General features: G+C 33.2%; 1 protein-coding gene across 1 annotated transcript in view; it reads left to right on the top strand.

Annotated features, from left to right (window-relative positions):
- The window catches only part of LOC134249975 (von Willebrand factor A domain-containing protein 7-like), a 29,195-nt gene extending 11,222 nt beyond the window's left edge, over positions 1 to 17,973 (top strand). The window contains exons 8-14 of the mRNA XM_062732315.1: positions 202 to 321; positions 9,017 to 9,184; positions 9,345 to 9,460; positions 12,159 to 12,318; positions 13,449 to 13,522; positions 15,716 to 15,872; positions 17,825 to 17,973. Coding sequence (XP_062588299.1) covers positions 202 to 321; positions 9,017 to 9,184; positions 9,345 to 9,460; positions 12,159 to 12,318; positions 13,449 to 13,522; positions 15,716 to 15,872; positions 17,825 to 17,973 — 944 coding nt within the window. The remainder of the gene's footprint in view (positions 1 to 201; positions 322 to 9,016; positions 9,185 to 9,344; positions 9,461 to 12,158; positions 12,319 to 13,448; positions 13,523 to 15,715; positions 15,873 to 17,824) is intronic.
- The last annotated feature ends 305 nt before the right edge of the window (positions 17,974 to 18,278 follow it).

Here is an 18,278-nt window from a genome sequence, read left to right as displayed (position 1 = left end):
CTATCTGTGTTGAAAACAGTTAAAAGAATAATTTTATGCAAAAGAAATTGATTTAATGACATGTAATTAAAATTAAATTCTTTGGATTTTCATTTCAGTTACCTGTATAAATCATGCAGTCAATGGCACAACAATTTTTGATCATAGCTATTGTTCATCCTCCTACATTTGATACAACTGTTTTTTTTTTAATATATATAGAAAACTTGACCACGGGTATAGAAACTAAAGACTGGAGCCAAATGATAACCTTCTTAGAATCTTTGAGCGTGAGTGGTGGAGCGGATTGTCCTGAGTACGCCATGTCAGGAATGCTTCTAGGTATAAAAAGTGTAACGCGCAAAGGAGATCGCTTCTTGTGAACTCCCGCGGGCTCGTACCCGCGATACATACGAATAGCTTTGCGATGCTGCAAATATATACAATGTACAGTCTTAGTCACTCAGTACTGCGTATATATGGTTTTTACTGGCGAACAGGCAAACAAAGTGACACTGGCAGGTAAGTCCCCAAACCAGCACACTTCCACAAGGGACAAGCTTGGATAACCGCACACCTGCCAGTAACAAGCAGGGATGACCGCACACTTGACAGCATGCTTGTGCACACCTTCATTGGGTTATCGAGTAGAGCCATCCTTCTTGTACAATTGCCAGTAAAAACCCTATGTAACCCAAGTACCATAAATAATACAGAGTGATTATTTATTTAAAACTAGTAAGAATACTAATCAAGATTGTATTTAACAAATCTTTATCAAACCTAAAAAACATAAAATGACGATCATTGTTAACTTTAACTCGAATTCAAATCTAATTCAATCTTTATTTTAATGGACATAATAAGTAATAAAAAAAACGACAAGGGTGATAACGTTCGCTTTCATGAAAATTATAGAAAAATAGCTTTCCGTTTCATCATCCCAGGCCCCACCCCAGTTTTATGCGTCCTCGCATAAGAAAAGACACACAACGGCATTTAAGAACGAACAAAAACACAATTTACCTGTTTACAAAGAATACATCTTCATTGTATTCACCATTCTGCAAAATAAAATATAAATATTTTACTCAACTATGCAACCCTTCAACATTTACCATTACGCAAAACAAAATGCAATTATTTGATAAACCAATGGTAAATAGAACCAATCAGTTCGCTTGCTGACCCAAGGTGCTTCTTTGTGTTTTGCTCATAAAACGCAATCTTCATGCCAGCATGGAGGATAGTATTTGCGTTTATTTTCAACTTAATCTTCAGTATGATCCAATTGAAAGTCGTCCTTCCTCTCAAATACCATTTCTGTACTAGTTGCACCTTCTTCCACTGTCTCCCTTAACAGAACTTATGAATTTTGTAGAAGAAGTCTATCTACGTGAATCACTTGCTTCTTACCACGGTTACCACAGTTTACTTCACACAGAATGTCAGAGATCTGGCACAGTATCTCAAATGGGACCCCTCCAGTAGCTTGTCAGCTCTGATAAAGTACCAACTTTTCTTGTTGGGAAAAACACATATACCTTGTCGCCTTTATCAAACTTTTCCCAATATAGCTTGGCATCGTGGTACCTGTTTTGTCTTTGCATTTCCCTTTGCACGTTTTCCCGTGTGCAATGTGTGCGTCCTTTTCCATCAACACTCATGTCCATTGGTGTTGAGGTACTTGGTCTATGTCGTTCATAATTTGGTACATGATGTCCAATGGGTGGCAAAGTCTCGACTTAGCACTACCCAGTTAAGGGTACAACATGTGGTTTCATGCTCAGTAGGGCGACATGCCATCATCAAGTTCGGTAAATGCGCGTCCCAGTTCCGATGATGTTCGTCAATATACGAGCGCAGCATATAAGTGAGTGTCTTGTTCAATCATTCAATAATACCATCTGACTTGGGATGGTATGGTGTGGTCCGAGTTTTCTTTATACCAGTTTGCACATAATCGGAGTACAGCTGGCTCTCATACTGGGTCCCCTGGTCTGAATGGATGCTACATTGTATAATGGACACCTAAAACTTTTTCCACGATAATGCGTACAACAATCACTTCTTCTGCGTTGTGCATGTGGAACGACTCTGTCCATTTAGAAAATTAATCTGCGACAAATGAAAGTATCCATCTGTCACCTGTAATTCCCCTGGAATGTTGATAGCAATGCGTTCCATTGAAGCACCAGCCATGGTTACTCCAGCATGCTAGACGTTCACGGCCAGATACTTTTGACATGGCGCCGCGTAACCTCTAGCATCCATTGTAACAATTCTCGCCGCTAAACCCCAAGTGGAAATAATTATTTTATTAAGAAATAAGGCTTTGTGTATTAACGAATGGTACGAAATAATAAAATTCTCTATATTTACGATAAAACTTACGCATAAAACACTGTTAACCTCTCGTATTAGCAATAAATCCATTATTTTTTAAATCGAAGCAGAAATATTGAAACAAGTTGTCTGTTCTGACGAAACGAAACTAGTGTAATGCAACGAAACTTTTGTTTTCTGACAAGCAATCTGCAAAATTAATGTGAAGTCAAATCGAAAGTACTTCTGGTGACAAATTAGAATAATGACAATTTTCATTAATTAACAATAATGCACACTGAATAAAATGGATTTTATTATTTCTTGTGACTTTCATACCCCATGCAAACACGTAGGTACCTGAAACTTACTTGTTAACAGTTTATTTCACGCATAATACGTCCCCCCCCCAAATCTCAGGCGGAACGAGCTCGTTAGAAAATGGCCTTCGGATGTAAGAGTCCGAGTATATAAGGAGCGTAGGGACGAGAACCGAGGCTCTTACTTGTAGGAGTACAGCCATGGTAATCTCATTTGCGCTTTCTTGGTTCACAGTGGAGCTTTTCTTTGGCTACACTTGTAACATCCCGCAATGTAAGAACTCATATGGCATTACCCGCCCCTGAATATAGGTGGCGTATGCACCGTTAACGTTCAAGATTCTTTTTACCTCTGCGATTAGAGATCACTTTCAATATCTCAAGGTATCAATTGTTGAGAAAATTTACGTAATAGAATGACTGATTACGGTGTTTGGTGTCTTAAAGTATCTTAAAATGAATAACATCGGCGACGTCCTGATACTTTGATCGAAATTGGAGCTTGTGGAAAGGTCTGTTCCGTATTTTGAGATTATAATTAATCGTAATTTCCTCAGTCAAATAGCTATCGCGTTTAGCATAAAAAACACTAATGAAGGAAATAAAATAGATCGGAAAGAAATACGCCTGCATTTACAATGTTTTATAAACATTAGAAAGTAAATACACTGTTATTGTTTTAGATTTTTATTCGTCTTACATTATTTTTTAATGGGAATAACAAGTTATGTAATCATGCACAAAACACATACGTAGCAATCAGCTGTTAATGCCTGGGACAATGACACTGAGTGCAGTGTGTACGTCCCTAGAATCCGAGTACTCAGTATATGAAAATAAACAAGGAAAAAAATTATTTTGTGTACATTTTCTGAGATGAAGCGTATCATATAAACATAAACGTTGGTAGACCTAACCGAACATGTTGAGAGAGAGAGAGAGAGAGAGAGAATAGATATGGGGGAGAAGTGACTTCAAGTGAGTGCTAAGATTTGCCAGATTGGGGCTTGCTCCCGACGTGTAATAATTATTTTTAAAAAATCTTATACACTTATAATAAAATAACACATTGTATATGATTTTTTTTTTAAATTTTACACACCAGGAGCAAGCCCCCTTGATCTAGTAAAATATATAAAGATGACAAGGACATCTCAAGTCCCTTTATCTAAATGTCTTATGCAAGATTCTTCCGATTCTTACCACCAACTTTATGCAGTTAACCCTTTATCAATTAGAATTTTCTACATTTTAAGGAAATAATTATTGACATTCCTTTGAAACATATTTAACCAGCTGATACTCAGTGTAACTCTTGAAAGTATTTTTTTTATTTCTTTGGTGCATATAAAACAAACAACCTGTAAGTAATTCCTGCTAAATATTGTACAAATATTTTTTAAAAATTATTACATCAGAAAATCTTAATTGGAGTGTGTATAATGTGCCCACAATCTGATTTAAATCAGATCTTTGTTACGCTCCGAATTTCTGATGGTCAAAAGATTGTACAGAAATTCAGTGGGTAACAAAGTTTTGATTTTAATAAGATTTAATTCCCTAAGAGATGCATTTATGTACATGATCATGCTCTATTATATTAATTAGCAGCCAAACATAAAAATAATTTTTATGACATGACATTGAAACCTTTCCTGTATATATATAACCTAGATCTTCATTCTGCAAAAGTAAATTGACAAATAAATTTTTTTCAAATAATTGTACACAACATTTATATTGTATACTATTGTTTTATTAAAATGACATATGCAAAAACAACTAAAATGTGCAATATGCTGAATTACAAATCATACACCTAAAATATTGTACATAATTTCCAAAGCCATGTTAGTCTTTCAAGTCCTATATGTTCATATAAATTAAGAATTATATCCATGTTTTTTTCCAAAGGAAACCTATTTATCTTTTTAGAAAACTGTGACAGTCATGATTTTTTTACAGCATTCATAACATATTTTTTATCAAAATATACTGCCAAGGCTTATCTGATGTAAAATGAGAAAAAGACGGGATTTTGAAAGGTCTGTAGGGGGGGGGGGGGGGTCAAATTAATTAAAGCTATAATATTCTTTACATATGAAATTCTCTGACCCCAAGATTACAGTTTTGTTTCAAAATTTCAAAGTAAACAGCTGCTAAATAAATTAAATTAAGGGTAATCCTTGACAAATGTCAGGGGTATTCTAATTACATACCTTAATATAGAATCCCACTGTGTCCTTCTTTTATGTTAAATCTTCCCCAATCATTCCATGCATAAATTGGAAAGGTCAGGCTCTTGGTATCAAGGCATCAAAAGACCTTTTATTAACATGATTAAACTGGTCCTATAAATGGTCAAGAAAGTTATAAAATTTATAGATTAAATTAATATGTTACATGAATTTGAAATTTTGACTTGATGTGTGTGAGGGTGCGTGTGTAAGTGTGTATGTGTGGGTTTTTTTTTGGTATCTTAAGTACTATATATAGTAGATCAACGTAGAACAATATAATACACTGTACAATAAAAACTAATTAAAGTCATATAAATTTGTATTATAGCCTTTTCACATTTAAATCATTATTGATTAATTGAATACCTGGTCATAGTTTATAATTTATTGTGATGTACAGTACAACGGATACGTTTGACACTGAACCCCCCCCCCCCCTCTTCATGTAAACATGTGAAAACGACATATAATTTACAGGGTCTACTCAGCAAATATAAATTTTAAAGTTATAAAATACTTTTAAATACAAATAAAACAAAATGAGGAACCTACCTTCTGATGTTGCAGAGATGAACGTCTCACCGAATGCATGTGGCCCACCACACAATGTGTCTGAAGTCATCGAGGTTTTTGTAGCGAAATACATGATCGAATCTTTGTATGACTGATACTTAACGTTTCCCCAGATTCTTATCTACAGGAAAGCTCAATTAACACCAGATATAACACTTGTGAATCCTGGAAAACATCGATATAACATTGACAGTTGCACAGATTTGACGTGTTTACTTACTACCGGAAGTGTTGTTGGACCTAAACGGTTGTGGCGCCACCTATATTTCTACAAAGGGGCAAAACCGACAAATATCGGCAATTGTCCTGAACCGGTCCAGTACAATCTCTTTATTTAGCTACATAGCTTCAAAAAGCTATATAGCTTAAAGCTATTACAAATAGCTTTATTTAGCTATTTTCTGAGTATAAATTCCAAAAAAAAAAAAAAAAAAAAATCATTAAAAATCGAAAACTCAAAAGCGCATTCTGCTGAAGCCCTAGTCAATAGTATTTTTGTCTTATTCTACCAAGGGTCTTGCGCACCCAAGGTGCCCTGAGGACTTGTTAGCGTGGCTAATCAAATGTGTCATTCTTCTTTCAGACATAGGGAGTACGTCCTGTAATTTCTTCGACTCTTTAGAACTATTCCATCTTTGGTAAAGAATACCTTCCAATATCTCCAATGAATTAAACTGTGACCACCAAAATTTCCTTACTCTGCTATCATCACTTATTTCTTAGAACTCTGGTCGTTTGTTGACTAGAATCCAATATTTATCTTCTTAATCTGCTCATCAGCATCTTGTAATATACAATTAATTACCCTTTTTGAGGTCAACATGGTGAAATAAGGACATGAGACCTGGCCCACGAGGTGACCTGACGACCAGGGCATGTTATCAAGTGGGCATGTCGAGGGTCTTTATTTCACCATGTTGAACTCACATGGGGTAATCAATTGTTATATTAAACTGATCCAATTGAAAAGCATGAATCTCCTACCGTTCTCAATTCTTTCTTTGATCGGAATCGGGATTCGCTACTTTCCGTATAGCGAAGTTGTTTACATTGACGTCTGCAAGTCGTGTAAGTTTTTTGCATCGTGATTTACCGATCAAAACAATATTTGGTCGATAGCGACATATATTGATATAACTCACGATACATGTAACTTTTTCTCCACACAGTCAAAATCTAACACAGAATTCAACTCTTTAAAGAGCCCCTTCTACATTCCATTGAACTGAATTGTAACGATATTTTGAAATTGGTAAACCGTTTAAGTTAACAATAATTTTTTTTACCATATTCTTTATCGTAATGCAAAACAGACCATGCACAATTTCAAAAACATGTTGTTTTTCTCGAATAATTATTTTACCCCACACAACAAGTTGGGTGAGGTATAATGTTTTTGACCCGTCCGTCAGTCAGTCAGTCCGTCAGAAGATATTTAGGACACAATATGTAGATGTGTATATTCTGTGCATATTATTATTCATTTTTTCCGGGAATTTCCACACTTTTCAACTTAGATTTTTGGAGATATCATGAATAAGGAGATGAACAGTTTGAAAGCACCACTCCTCTTAAACCGCTGCACAGAATTTTGCTGATATTAAGGACACAATGTGTAGATGAGCATATAACCGGGATATTCCGATTCCTTTATTTTTTCCAGGATTTTCAGTACTGTGAGTTTTCTGGGAGCGTAGAGTATGTGAGCTTGCTCATCTTTTCTTTCATTATTTTAGATGACCTATTGCTATCCTTTTCCGTCCGTCGTCGTGCGTTAACATTTGAACATTTTCAGCTTCTTCTCTGCAACCACTGAACCAATTTCAACCAAATTTAATACAAAGCATCTATGGGTGAAGGGGAATAGAATTGTGAATTCATGACCCCTGCACCCCTGGGGCCTGAGGGATGGGGCCAAAACCACTAAAATTAATGCAATCTTAATTAACAAATCTATTAATGCGCGTATCTTTGCTCTAATAGTTTTAAACATTTTAATATATTTATCGTTTTCCTCTAATGGGGACAAAACAGTTTGTATTTCATTATTAATGTAAGGTATTCCATTACTTTGATTTCGTTATTTTAAGTTTAAAAGCTTTCAGAAATGATCACTTCATATCATAAGGCTGCTAGATATTAACCGTATACATTCACCGAATTCAGCTCTACAATGTGATAACACCCATAAGCCCATTCTTTTGTCGGGTTGAATTGTTTTCCCATAATGCACATTATTCTTTTCTGACACATCAATTGTGCATCGTATATCTTCCAGAAAATCAAGGCCTATAATTCCATCATTACAATCACACAATCCAGTTATCAAGAGAAACCCTTTATCTGTGTTCGAAAGGTTCCCTTACCGCTTACATTGTACATGTATCTCTAGACAGTTGTCAGCAGTATCCAGTACATGTGTATTGCCTAGGTCGGTCCTCTTCTGGAATCCTACTCATCCGTTTCTGTAGATACTAAGCTTGCTGTCGCACCTGTGTCTACCAATAGCTTCGCCTTCATGTCACATATGCCCATTAGAATGAAATCCCAGCTTCCAATCCAACTGGGCTTGCTCCAATTTAAGTGTTCTCACCGATTTTGACACTGATCTTCGCACCATGATTTTCTGTCGGATCTGCAGTAGTGGTCTTAAACGGATATGTAGCTTTCCTGTCGCATGAAAAACACTGAAATTCTTGCTTATGTGTCCTGGTTTACGACAAAAAGTAGCATTTGTGTCCCAAAATTTCTATTTGCGTCCCTTGGTCGGGATAGCTCACAGCTTTCACTGCGCCGAGCTTTAATTTCTTTGTGTTCTCTCTGCAAAGTTTTAAACGTTGCGCTTAATCTCTTAAGCATTGAGACAGTTCTTCTTTCCAAGTGTTCATCGGTTGTTGAGCACGCATGGTTCTTTTTCTCGGTTCTGTTGTAAGCTTTTAATGCGAGATACAATTGAATAGCGTCAGTAGGATGTTAAGGACGTGTCTTTTTAATGCGGATGCGCATTTCCTAGTCAACCAATACGTCCTGAAATGGGTCTTTAAACAACGTTTCCCGATTTTCTGGAAGTTGGAAAGCTGGCAAGTCTGCTAATGGCCTGTGCTACCTCTGAAAGAATTCTCCAGCTCTTTGTTGCCGCTTACGCATCTGCACACTGTGAGACTTGGTTTGTTTCGTAGGTGCAAATTGATAACTTTCCTTCGAAATCAACACTATTTAAGTTTTTATTTTTTATGCATAATTTATAATAATAAGTAATTATAAACGAAAAGGGCGATAACTTTCCCAATAATGAAAATATAGGAAAACGCCTATTCGTAAAAGTCAATAATCGAAACTTAATCGAGGTTATTGAAATGTGCTGTAAATTTGCGCGAAATATCCATAAATGAAGCCAGCATAGTATTGTAAATATATCATTTCTCTGCCGCGACCGAATCATTCAACTATACTAATATGTTTTAAATAAGTATTTTTTTTAGTATGTTGGAAATTAAGCTTATATTATGCTTTATCCAAAAATAAAGAAAAGTATTTTTGATGAGGAAAAATCTAAAAAGGTCATTTTTCATTTTGCAGGAATCAACATGTCAAATCCGGGGTCACAGATTTTCCTTGCCACTGATGCAGGTGCCAAAGACGAAGACAAATATATAGAAGTAATAGAGGGCCTGAAGTCTAAGTCTTTGGAATCTAAATTAATACTCACAGGCACTTGTACTTCAAGAAAACGAAGAGATGCACATAGTGAGTGCTAACAAACAAAATGATGTTAATATATTGCAATTGTAAAGACAGCAAAATGTCTTTTTGTGTAGAGGTTCTAATTATATTTTGATGATTTTGACGTTTTTGCAGGAAAAGAAAAAAAAAAGATTTTAAATCTTACTGATTTATATACTTTTAGGACAGAAAAGGGGCACTGGATATAAGGTGTTTGAAGATATAGCTGCCGAAACAGGAGGCCAGGTTGTAAAAATAAGTACAGCAGAGATTGAGACAGTCGTGGAAAAACTAGTAAAGGTACAAAATTACAACTATTACTGAGTTTTTATGTTTTATTTTAAATCTAATAACTGAACTAAATATTCAACGAGGAATATTTTACGTTACCTGCACATGAAGAAGTAGTTATGGCGTTGAACATTGTAACAAAGTTGTAGACTGACGATCTCGTTGGTCAGGTTGTTATTGCTATATGAAATACACGTCCTTCTACTCAAACATGAAATAAAACGAAAAGAGTAATGTTATTACTTGCATATGGATTTAGAGATAATGAACAATATTTACTATCAAAGTCCATAAAACAATAAAAATTAGAAGCAGAGCAAACACTGACCTCCGAATCATCAGAAGTCGGATCAACAGCCATGGAGTAGTGGGCATATCCTGCTGACCGGTCACAACCGCTGTGTGCTCCTTGTCATGATCAGGAAAAAAATCTGTCGTCAATTCGTGTATAAATAATGGACTTACAATTAGTATGAAAAACGCCAGTCAGCATTTGACTCAGTGATAAAATGTATTTGCTGACAAGGTCATTGTAACGAACATAGAAGTTACGAAATGATGACTTTAAATTAGACTGTTGATGTTCTTGTTTCATCAACTTGCTTGTCAATAATTTACCTCGTTTTAGAAATTGTTCAAACGTAGAACACGCTCGTGCGTAACGAATCAACTGAGATATATACACTTCGTTTGCAGATGATGGAGGTATGTTGCTGCATAAGTAAGGGAAGTTGACGATAGAAAAAGTTAAAGTCATCACGTTTATCATATAGCTTGGTTGTTAGATTACCATTAACGTCTTTTTCAAGTAAAATATCCAAGTTTGAAACAGATGTGTCAGACTCTGAGGTATCTTTTATCGCAAGCTCTCGGGGATTCATGGTATATCGTAACGACATAGGAATGAAAATTACCATTATTAATTGACAATACGTCGTATGTATATCTTAATGTTGATTTGAAGGCCACAGAAAGTGTGTTCTTCTTTTCATGTACAAGATTTTGTACAAATTATGCTTCATATAAATACAAAAATAGGTCTTCTAATAACGGAGATATTCAATTATTATATTATATTCAATTATTTCACAAGTTAACATGAAATCGACAAATAAATCAATAACTACATAATTATGTTTACTTTATCTTTAATTTAATACACTGTAGTAGCAATCTTCAATTCATTTGGATATTCATGTAGGTGCACTAATTTGAAAAGGGGCAATTATAATTACTTGAAGATAGGTTGAATGAGTTTTTCTTACATATCAATACTTGTAACGTCACCAGGGTGTGATCAAATAATAAAGAATGGATTATGTATGTATAGCTTTGAATGGAACATGTGATAAAAAAATCTCGTGCAGTGGATATGATTTTCTGTTCCTCGTCAAGAGCATGATGATTATGGCTGGATCAGCTGTGTTTGTCCTTCTCCGTTTACCCGTCCATTTTTTCTGCCGTCACATTTTGATCTTAGTTCAGTTTAAAATTAAAATATATATTCAAGACATCTTTATCAAATTTCAAAGGCTGATAAATACTGATAAGTGATATTTAGCAACATCAATATATTTTATTTATATTAACTTTCCTCAGACCCACTTTACAGAAAGATATGTAAAGCTTTGCCAAAAATAACCTTTTGTGCTGATGTATTTATGACACATGTAGGAAAGAATTAATCAACTTCACTAACATTTTTTTCTTTAATGTTGTCCTCATTTGTTAAACATCAAACGTCAGATTTAGATACAATTGTAAGTGTTATTGTTACTCTACATATGTATACTTTGTTTTTTTTGAAATCTTGAGCCATTTGTAGTGAGAGATATTTTTTTTGTAAAAACTCATGGGACTCCGGATCCGGTTTGTATGGTCCGAAGCACCGGTCTCCACGTTCCCCAGTAGGATCTGCGTAAGGATCAACTCCTTATTTCGCGACTCTAGAGAAGACGTACACTCTACCCACTGCGCCACGCCATCGACTGTTGTATTCCTATTTAGACATGGGCAAGACGTACAATCATGTCCCTTGAATATATTTCTAGATTCCAAATTATTGTGTGTTTTCTATTTCCTTGCAATGACTTGAGTATAGAAAACACAAAAGTCGTTGTTCAAAAAAAAAAAAAATTAATTAATTAATTAAAAAAGAATCAAATCAATCGCAAACCATGGAAGCCCCTTGAAGTATTACTATAACATTAGAGATGATTTTGGTTTCCTTTTTAAAAAAAAATCTCATTTTAATAAATGCTGAAGCAGTTAATGGGCTCTTTTGCTGATGAAAAAACCGCTGCATATCTTGGAAAGAGCATTACCAAATATTATAAAAAAAATTGTACATATGTACCCAATTGTCCCTTTAAACAAACGACCTAAAACATTTGCTTTCATGAGCAATTAACAATTGTAATGTAATATATTTATTTTTCTTGAAATATCAATCACAATATGACAACTGAGAATAGGAGATACACAAGTATTCACTATCATAATTTATATTTATTTTGTTAAAATTAAAGACGATTTCTCGGAAAACAAATAAAAATAACTTTTTGTGGTTTTTGTATTTGGGGAGGGGTAATGCATATCAAATCGGATAGCTCTTTATGAAGGATAAACATGATCCTTTTAGAATATAAATACATGTATTTGTTTTAAAGAAATACGAGTAATTATTTTTATTCTTCATTTTTTGCAGACAAGCTTACCATCTTCAATAGTCAATATTAAGTGGTACACATGGGTAACACCAGCGTCAACTGACTTCAAAATAGAAGTGGATAGTTCCTTAAAGGCATTGATAATTCAGATCTCTGGACCGTCTGCAAATTCGGATATCACAGTTAAAGACCCAAACGGTAACTTATGTACCTTTTTTTGTATGCGAGGGCTGTTCAATAATAATATAATCGGTTCCCAAAAACAAAAAGAAAACGCTTTTCTATGATTTTGTCTTAATGATTTCACTAAAATATTCTCTTTTAATTTAAACATATGTTCGTAACATTTTTATTCAGTTTTTATTTGTGTTTAGAACACATTTTCACATATGACCCTTCCTTAACTGGAAAAAAGCAGATTCTACGATTTCATTGACTTTTTTCTGAAAGGTGTTTTTTATGTTCGGGAAATGAAACAAGTCAAAGGTTAACTGATCTGGCGAATATTGTTGGTGTGACAAAACATTAACTTTCTGTTTATCCCCAAAACTCTTTTACTCTTCATTTCCTGAAGGTTTGGACGCTTACCTGAAGAGTTTAAATGTAGTGAATTCCTCATTCTGGTTCCTTCCTCTCATAAGCCTTTCGATTTTTTGGGCAAAAATTAGGCTTTCTAAACTTCTGCCGAAATTGAACTTCCTCACCGAATAGGAATCTGAACAAGAAAACCACTAATATTTAAGAAAATAGCCTATAGAACTGTTTTTGGCTCTTACAATTCTTTGCTCTTCTCAAGCTTTTGCTGTTTTGTCAAGTACAAATTATTGTAAATTCGTTTTGAGGGTTTCAAGCAAAATGGATTTAAGTTTCATAATCTGTCTGAAATTCAGACACACTTAGATAAGTACAATTTTTAATTTAAAAAAAAAAATTGTTTAGATATTCCTACACGCTGTCGTTTTCACTCATTGTTTTCAAAATATACTTTCAGTATTAAACCTTTTAAACCTTTTAAACACTTTTAAATGTTTCTTTTACTGATTCTTTACCATTCAATTTTAATATAGTGTCTCGAATAGCTCTTGTTTTCCAGCTTCCCACAATGAAACAATGCGATGAAAAGTGGTCATATAAACTGTTATCAATTCATTAAAGATTCAATAATGAGAGAAAGTCAAGCTTAATGTCATATGATTGCTATGTTGTATATCATCGAGCTATAGACATTATTTATTGAACAGCCCTCATATTTTTTGTAACGGTATAATTTGAGTTCATGATAATACACTTAATTCTATCATGTTAAAAATATAAATATCTACTCTTAGATGCAGAAGTGACCTTCCCAACAGATGAACGAAAGATTTCTACAATTATTAATATTATGAACATTTTCATTCAGGTATTTCTTTTCAAATTTTTAATACTTCAGAAAAATAATTGATGCATTTATGAAACATTTTGCTGGAGTAATTCTCATAATAAATGAAATTTGCTAAAAACAATGCTTGGTTTAATTATTTTTCTTCAGCTTATTTCTATACCTGTTGAATAAGAAAAAAAGGTTCTTTTGTAGTTTGTTTAAAGCTAGGCCTAAATCTTTTTCTAGATTGGTCGTAGTTGTTCTCCCCTTTAATGTGTGTGTATATTCAGATACATGTTTTAAGGTTATTCACGTCTTAGTCAGGAGCAAAAACAAAAAACAAAAACAAAAAAACCCCCACCAACCATTTCAAATTAAATAGACGATATTGTTACTGAAATTTATGTCATATGAAAAAATCAAGTATTTTAAACATAATTACACCAAGATAGAATAGTTGAGAACTTCATATGCCTGAGTTTTCTTCATTTGAGTAAGCAAAATAAATAAACATTAATTTGCTGTCTTTTAAAACATTATCCTGTAAACGATATCAAATTCCCAAAGTTCATATAATTTTTTATAAATATTTCCGTGGTATACAGAGGGTCCTTGAATTATTTAAGAACAAAAAAAAAATAGAATGAAATTTAAAATTGAAATCTTGAGTTCTTCGCTACAATACCTTATTCCTTCATTTAATTTGATTTTGATTTAGGGTTCTTTATAGTCAGAAAAAGGAATACTAAATATTGGAATTTATACACAATAAAAGTATAGATAAAGAAATCGAATTACATGTTATTTATCTAAGATGTATTTCCTAATACAAATAAGAATAGAATTGACTTATGATGTCTAATTACTATAGAATAATCTTACAAAAAGTCAAGTCAAATCATTAAGGATTGAAACACCTGAATACATGGACACTTATTATATTTTCATATCCTAAATTGAATCGATTTATCATTTTAAATCTTAAAATGCATCGCTGTTGCATCGAAGTACATAGATTAAGCTTTACTCCATACATCTATTTTGTATTACTGACGATATTTCCAACGGAGCTACAAACGATGTCAAGGAAGGATATGGAAAGAACGAACAGTATTCAATATCAAAGTCCATAAAACAACACAAAATAAGAGCACAGCAAACACGGACCTCCGAAATATCAGAGGTGGGATAAGGTGCCATGGAGGAGTGAGCATCCTTTGCTGACCGGTCACACCCGCCATGTGCTCCTTGTCATGATCTGGAAATAACGGGAAAATCCGTCGTCAATCCAGTGTATTAATAATGGAGTAACAAAAAGTATGAAAAACGGTAGTCAGCATTTGTCTCAATGATGAATTGTACTTGTCATTGTATCGACCATAGAAGTTATGAAATGATGACTTTAAAAGAGACTGCTGATATTCTTGTTTCATCAGTTTACTTCGTTTACCTCGTTTAAGAGCATGCTCTTGTGTATCGAATCAACTGAAATATACACACTCCGTATGCAGGTGATGGAGGTATATTGCGGTATAAGTAAGGGAATTTAACTATAGAAAAGTTAAAGTCATCACATTATCATATAGCTTGGTTTTTAGATTACCATTAACGTCCTTTTCAAGTAAATATCCAAATATGAAAAAGATGTGTCAGACTCTAATTTATCTTTTATCTCAAGCTCACCAGGATCATATTCTTATCTTCTTAATTAACTTAGAAATTTGATGTTTTAGCAATAAAAGAATTCAATTTCCAGGATGCCATTCATCATTACACATTTTTATAATCACACTATTACATGTATTTGGAACTTTATCAAATAATATCCCAGTTCACCACAATTTAATAAAAATGAAATCATAGTTTTGATTAAAAAGTTATTTTCAGTATTGGAAGAATTGGAATAAAAACAATACTTATTCGTAAATTATGTATATATCCTTGGTAATAACATAGCTTTATTCAATGGGTAAACCCTTCACATAAACAAGACAGGCTATAAATATCTTATTTATAATTTTGATGCAAATTGTTGCGGATCACGAGTAGTTGTTGTTAAATGTAATCTTAAATCAATAATAATCAACGATTGACAAAACACTAACAACCTTGATCAGAAATAAACTAATTTAAATTAACTGATTTGTTCTTGGGCGTTATTTATATGTGTTGATAAATATATTCAATTTCATGTCCGATAAAATGAAAAGTAATTTGAAATTTTATCTTTAGTCTCCGATGGCTGGTAATTGGACACTTAAAAGAAACACCAACTCCATCACGTGGGATACAAATGTAACAGGACAAAGTGAAATTGACTTCACAGCAAACCTTCTTGAGACTGCCGAAGATGGGATGTTATACCAGGTCTACACCAATCCAGTTATAGGTAATCAAGTTAATGTGCAGTTTATGGCAAACAAGCAGCAGAAAGAGGTTCAGTGTTATCAAGCAATGTTTAAAAGAACACGGCAAACCTGTATCTTAACTCTATACAAAAATTTAATTTTTATATACTTCTGCTCACAGTTTCGGTTCACAATGATTTATTGCAGAAGAGGTGTAATTCATGTTATGTGTTTTCAAAAATAGAAAACAAAGAAATTTTATTTTCTTCAAATTTGTAACATCAAAACGTATGACTTAACAATTTACATGTATTATTTCTCACTGAAAAGATTGTTAAATATTGTCCTTGTTTTCCTTTTGATTTCACATTTTACAACTTTTGTTTCAATAAAGATAAAAAATGTTACTTTTAAATTTACTATCTTGTCATTAGTCATCAACAAAATTGCTTTTGATTACACTGATTCTACACAGAACTAATCTGAAGTCAATATTCAAAGAATGCTTGATTTACTCATTGACAAAATGTTTGTAATTTTTTAAGCACACATTCTTCAGAGAGGTGTAAACAGTTTGGATTTACATAAATTATATGCACCCTTTTTCAAAAGCTGACATGTTTTTTATTGCTTTGAAGCAAAAACGATAAAAAAAAAACTTTAATGAAGATGAAAGTCGACTGTTCTGGTGCATTCAACAACTTGATATTAAGATATATATCCTACACAAAAGTAATCTGAAGTTAATATTAAAAGGATGAATGGCAAAATATTTGTAATCTTGTAATTGACGCCGTGTCTTTCAGCAAACTTTCAGCAAACTGTTTTAATTGCAATAGGCACTTATTTTACTTCTTCGGGTGAAAAGTCTTTATTTTCCTTTGAAGCAAATTTTTTTCAAAATTTCTAATGAGATTTTAAAAAGCATTTGCTCCATACAATTGCCCCATTAAGGACAGATGAGACGTTCCTTGATAATATATAAAATTTTCCACTAGTTCAATGGCAGTATTGCTACTTAATTAAACATGTTAGCTCAAAAAAAATTGACCCTTCACCAGTATATGGTCACATATAAAATTCTTTTAAGAAAAAAAATAATTTTCAAATTGAACGTTTAACATTTTCACACAACGTCAATCTGGTTTAGGAATCAGAATGTTATTGAAATTTTGAACATTTTTCATTCATTACAAAGATATACAAAAGAGATATCATTTCATTTAAAATAAGCATTTTGTAAGATTTTCAAAGAATTATTGTATTTTCTTTAATTACTTATAATACCATATACGTGAAATTTAAAAACATCACAGAGTCTCGTGATCGAATTGCACCTCGACCACAGCTGACCAAGCCGTGACTGGTCGACAGGGGATGCTTACCCCCCCCCCCATCTAAGCACCTGTTTCCTCTTCTGGAATTACCACAAGTTCGTCCGTTTATACCCTTCTCACAGATATGTATCGTTTAAAAATTTCACGATCGATCATACACTGTTTGTTAGCTTCACCTTCTTTACTGGATGATGGATTTAGTTCATTTTATTTTATTTTATTTTATTTTTTGGGAAGAGTACTCAAATAAACATATATTTAAGAAAAAATAACTCTTGGTTAAATGCGGCGTGCAATGGAAAACTTGAAAGAAACTGTAAGTTTCAATTCTCTTGTTTGGTTTCCCCTCTCTTGTACATTACTTTTTTCCATAATTTGTAAAATAGTTATTTTGTTTCACAAAACAATAGGAACCATTTAAAAGGAACCATTTTAATGTGTTGTCTCTCCCTCTAAATGAGAAGAGTTTTAACCTCTCAAATTTGAATGTTTATAAATTTTAAATGGATACTGCCTAGTTTGTGTCTCCCTTTCAATGAAAAGAACATTTGAACAAAGTTGACATTACTTTTATAATTTTTTCAGGTTGTGTTTGTCTCTCCCTCTAAATGAGAAGAGCACTCAAATTTGAATATTACTTTTATTAATTTTAAAAGGTTCAAATTATACATTAGCTGTGGATGTTCAAAATTTACCAAAAAATGCTTCTATCAACTGGGCTTTCCTTTTGGATGATAAATGGTCAAAAATATCCAGTTTGGAACTCACTCAAGTGCCATCAGACTGTTTCAAAATTTGCTTTTAAGGCCGTAATGACAAATTGTTGACCAAAAAATCGAGGCGGTAATTTTTTATATATATATTTTTTCCTGTTTTGCATATATGTTTTTAATTTTATCTACAATACCCGAATAAAAGTCATAGTAAAGGTTTAATTATCTCTTACTTCACATCATCACAGTTCTTTTTCAACCAAAATTGTTTAAAAAAATATTAATGGCTTTTTCAGCAATATACCATCTTTTTTAAAATCATGTCGACTTTCGCGGGATTAAACGAAAGTAGAATGGTAGATAAACAAAAAGACAAGAAAAACAGAAATAAAAAAAA

This window comes from Saccostrea cucullata, unplaced genomic scaffold (genome assembly GCF_032062105.1).
Source record: "Saccostrea cucullata isolate Sc308-1 unplaced genomic scaffold, CSIRO_AGI_Scuc_v1 ctg3138, whole genome shotgun sequence".
Classification (NCBI taxonomy): domain Eukaryota; kingdom Metazoa; phylum Mollusca; class Bivalvia; order Ostreida; family Ostreidae; genus Saccostrea; species Saccostrea cuccullata.
This window is presented reverse-complemented; position numbering and strand designations above follow the sequence as displayed.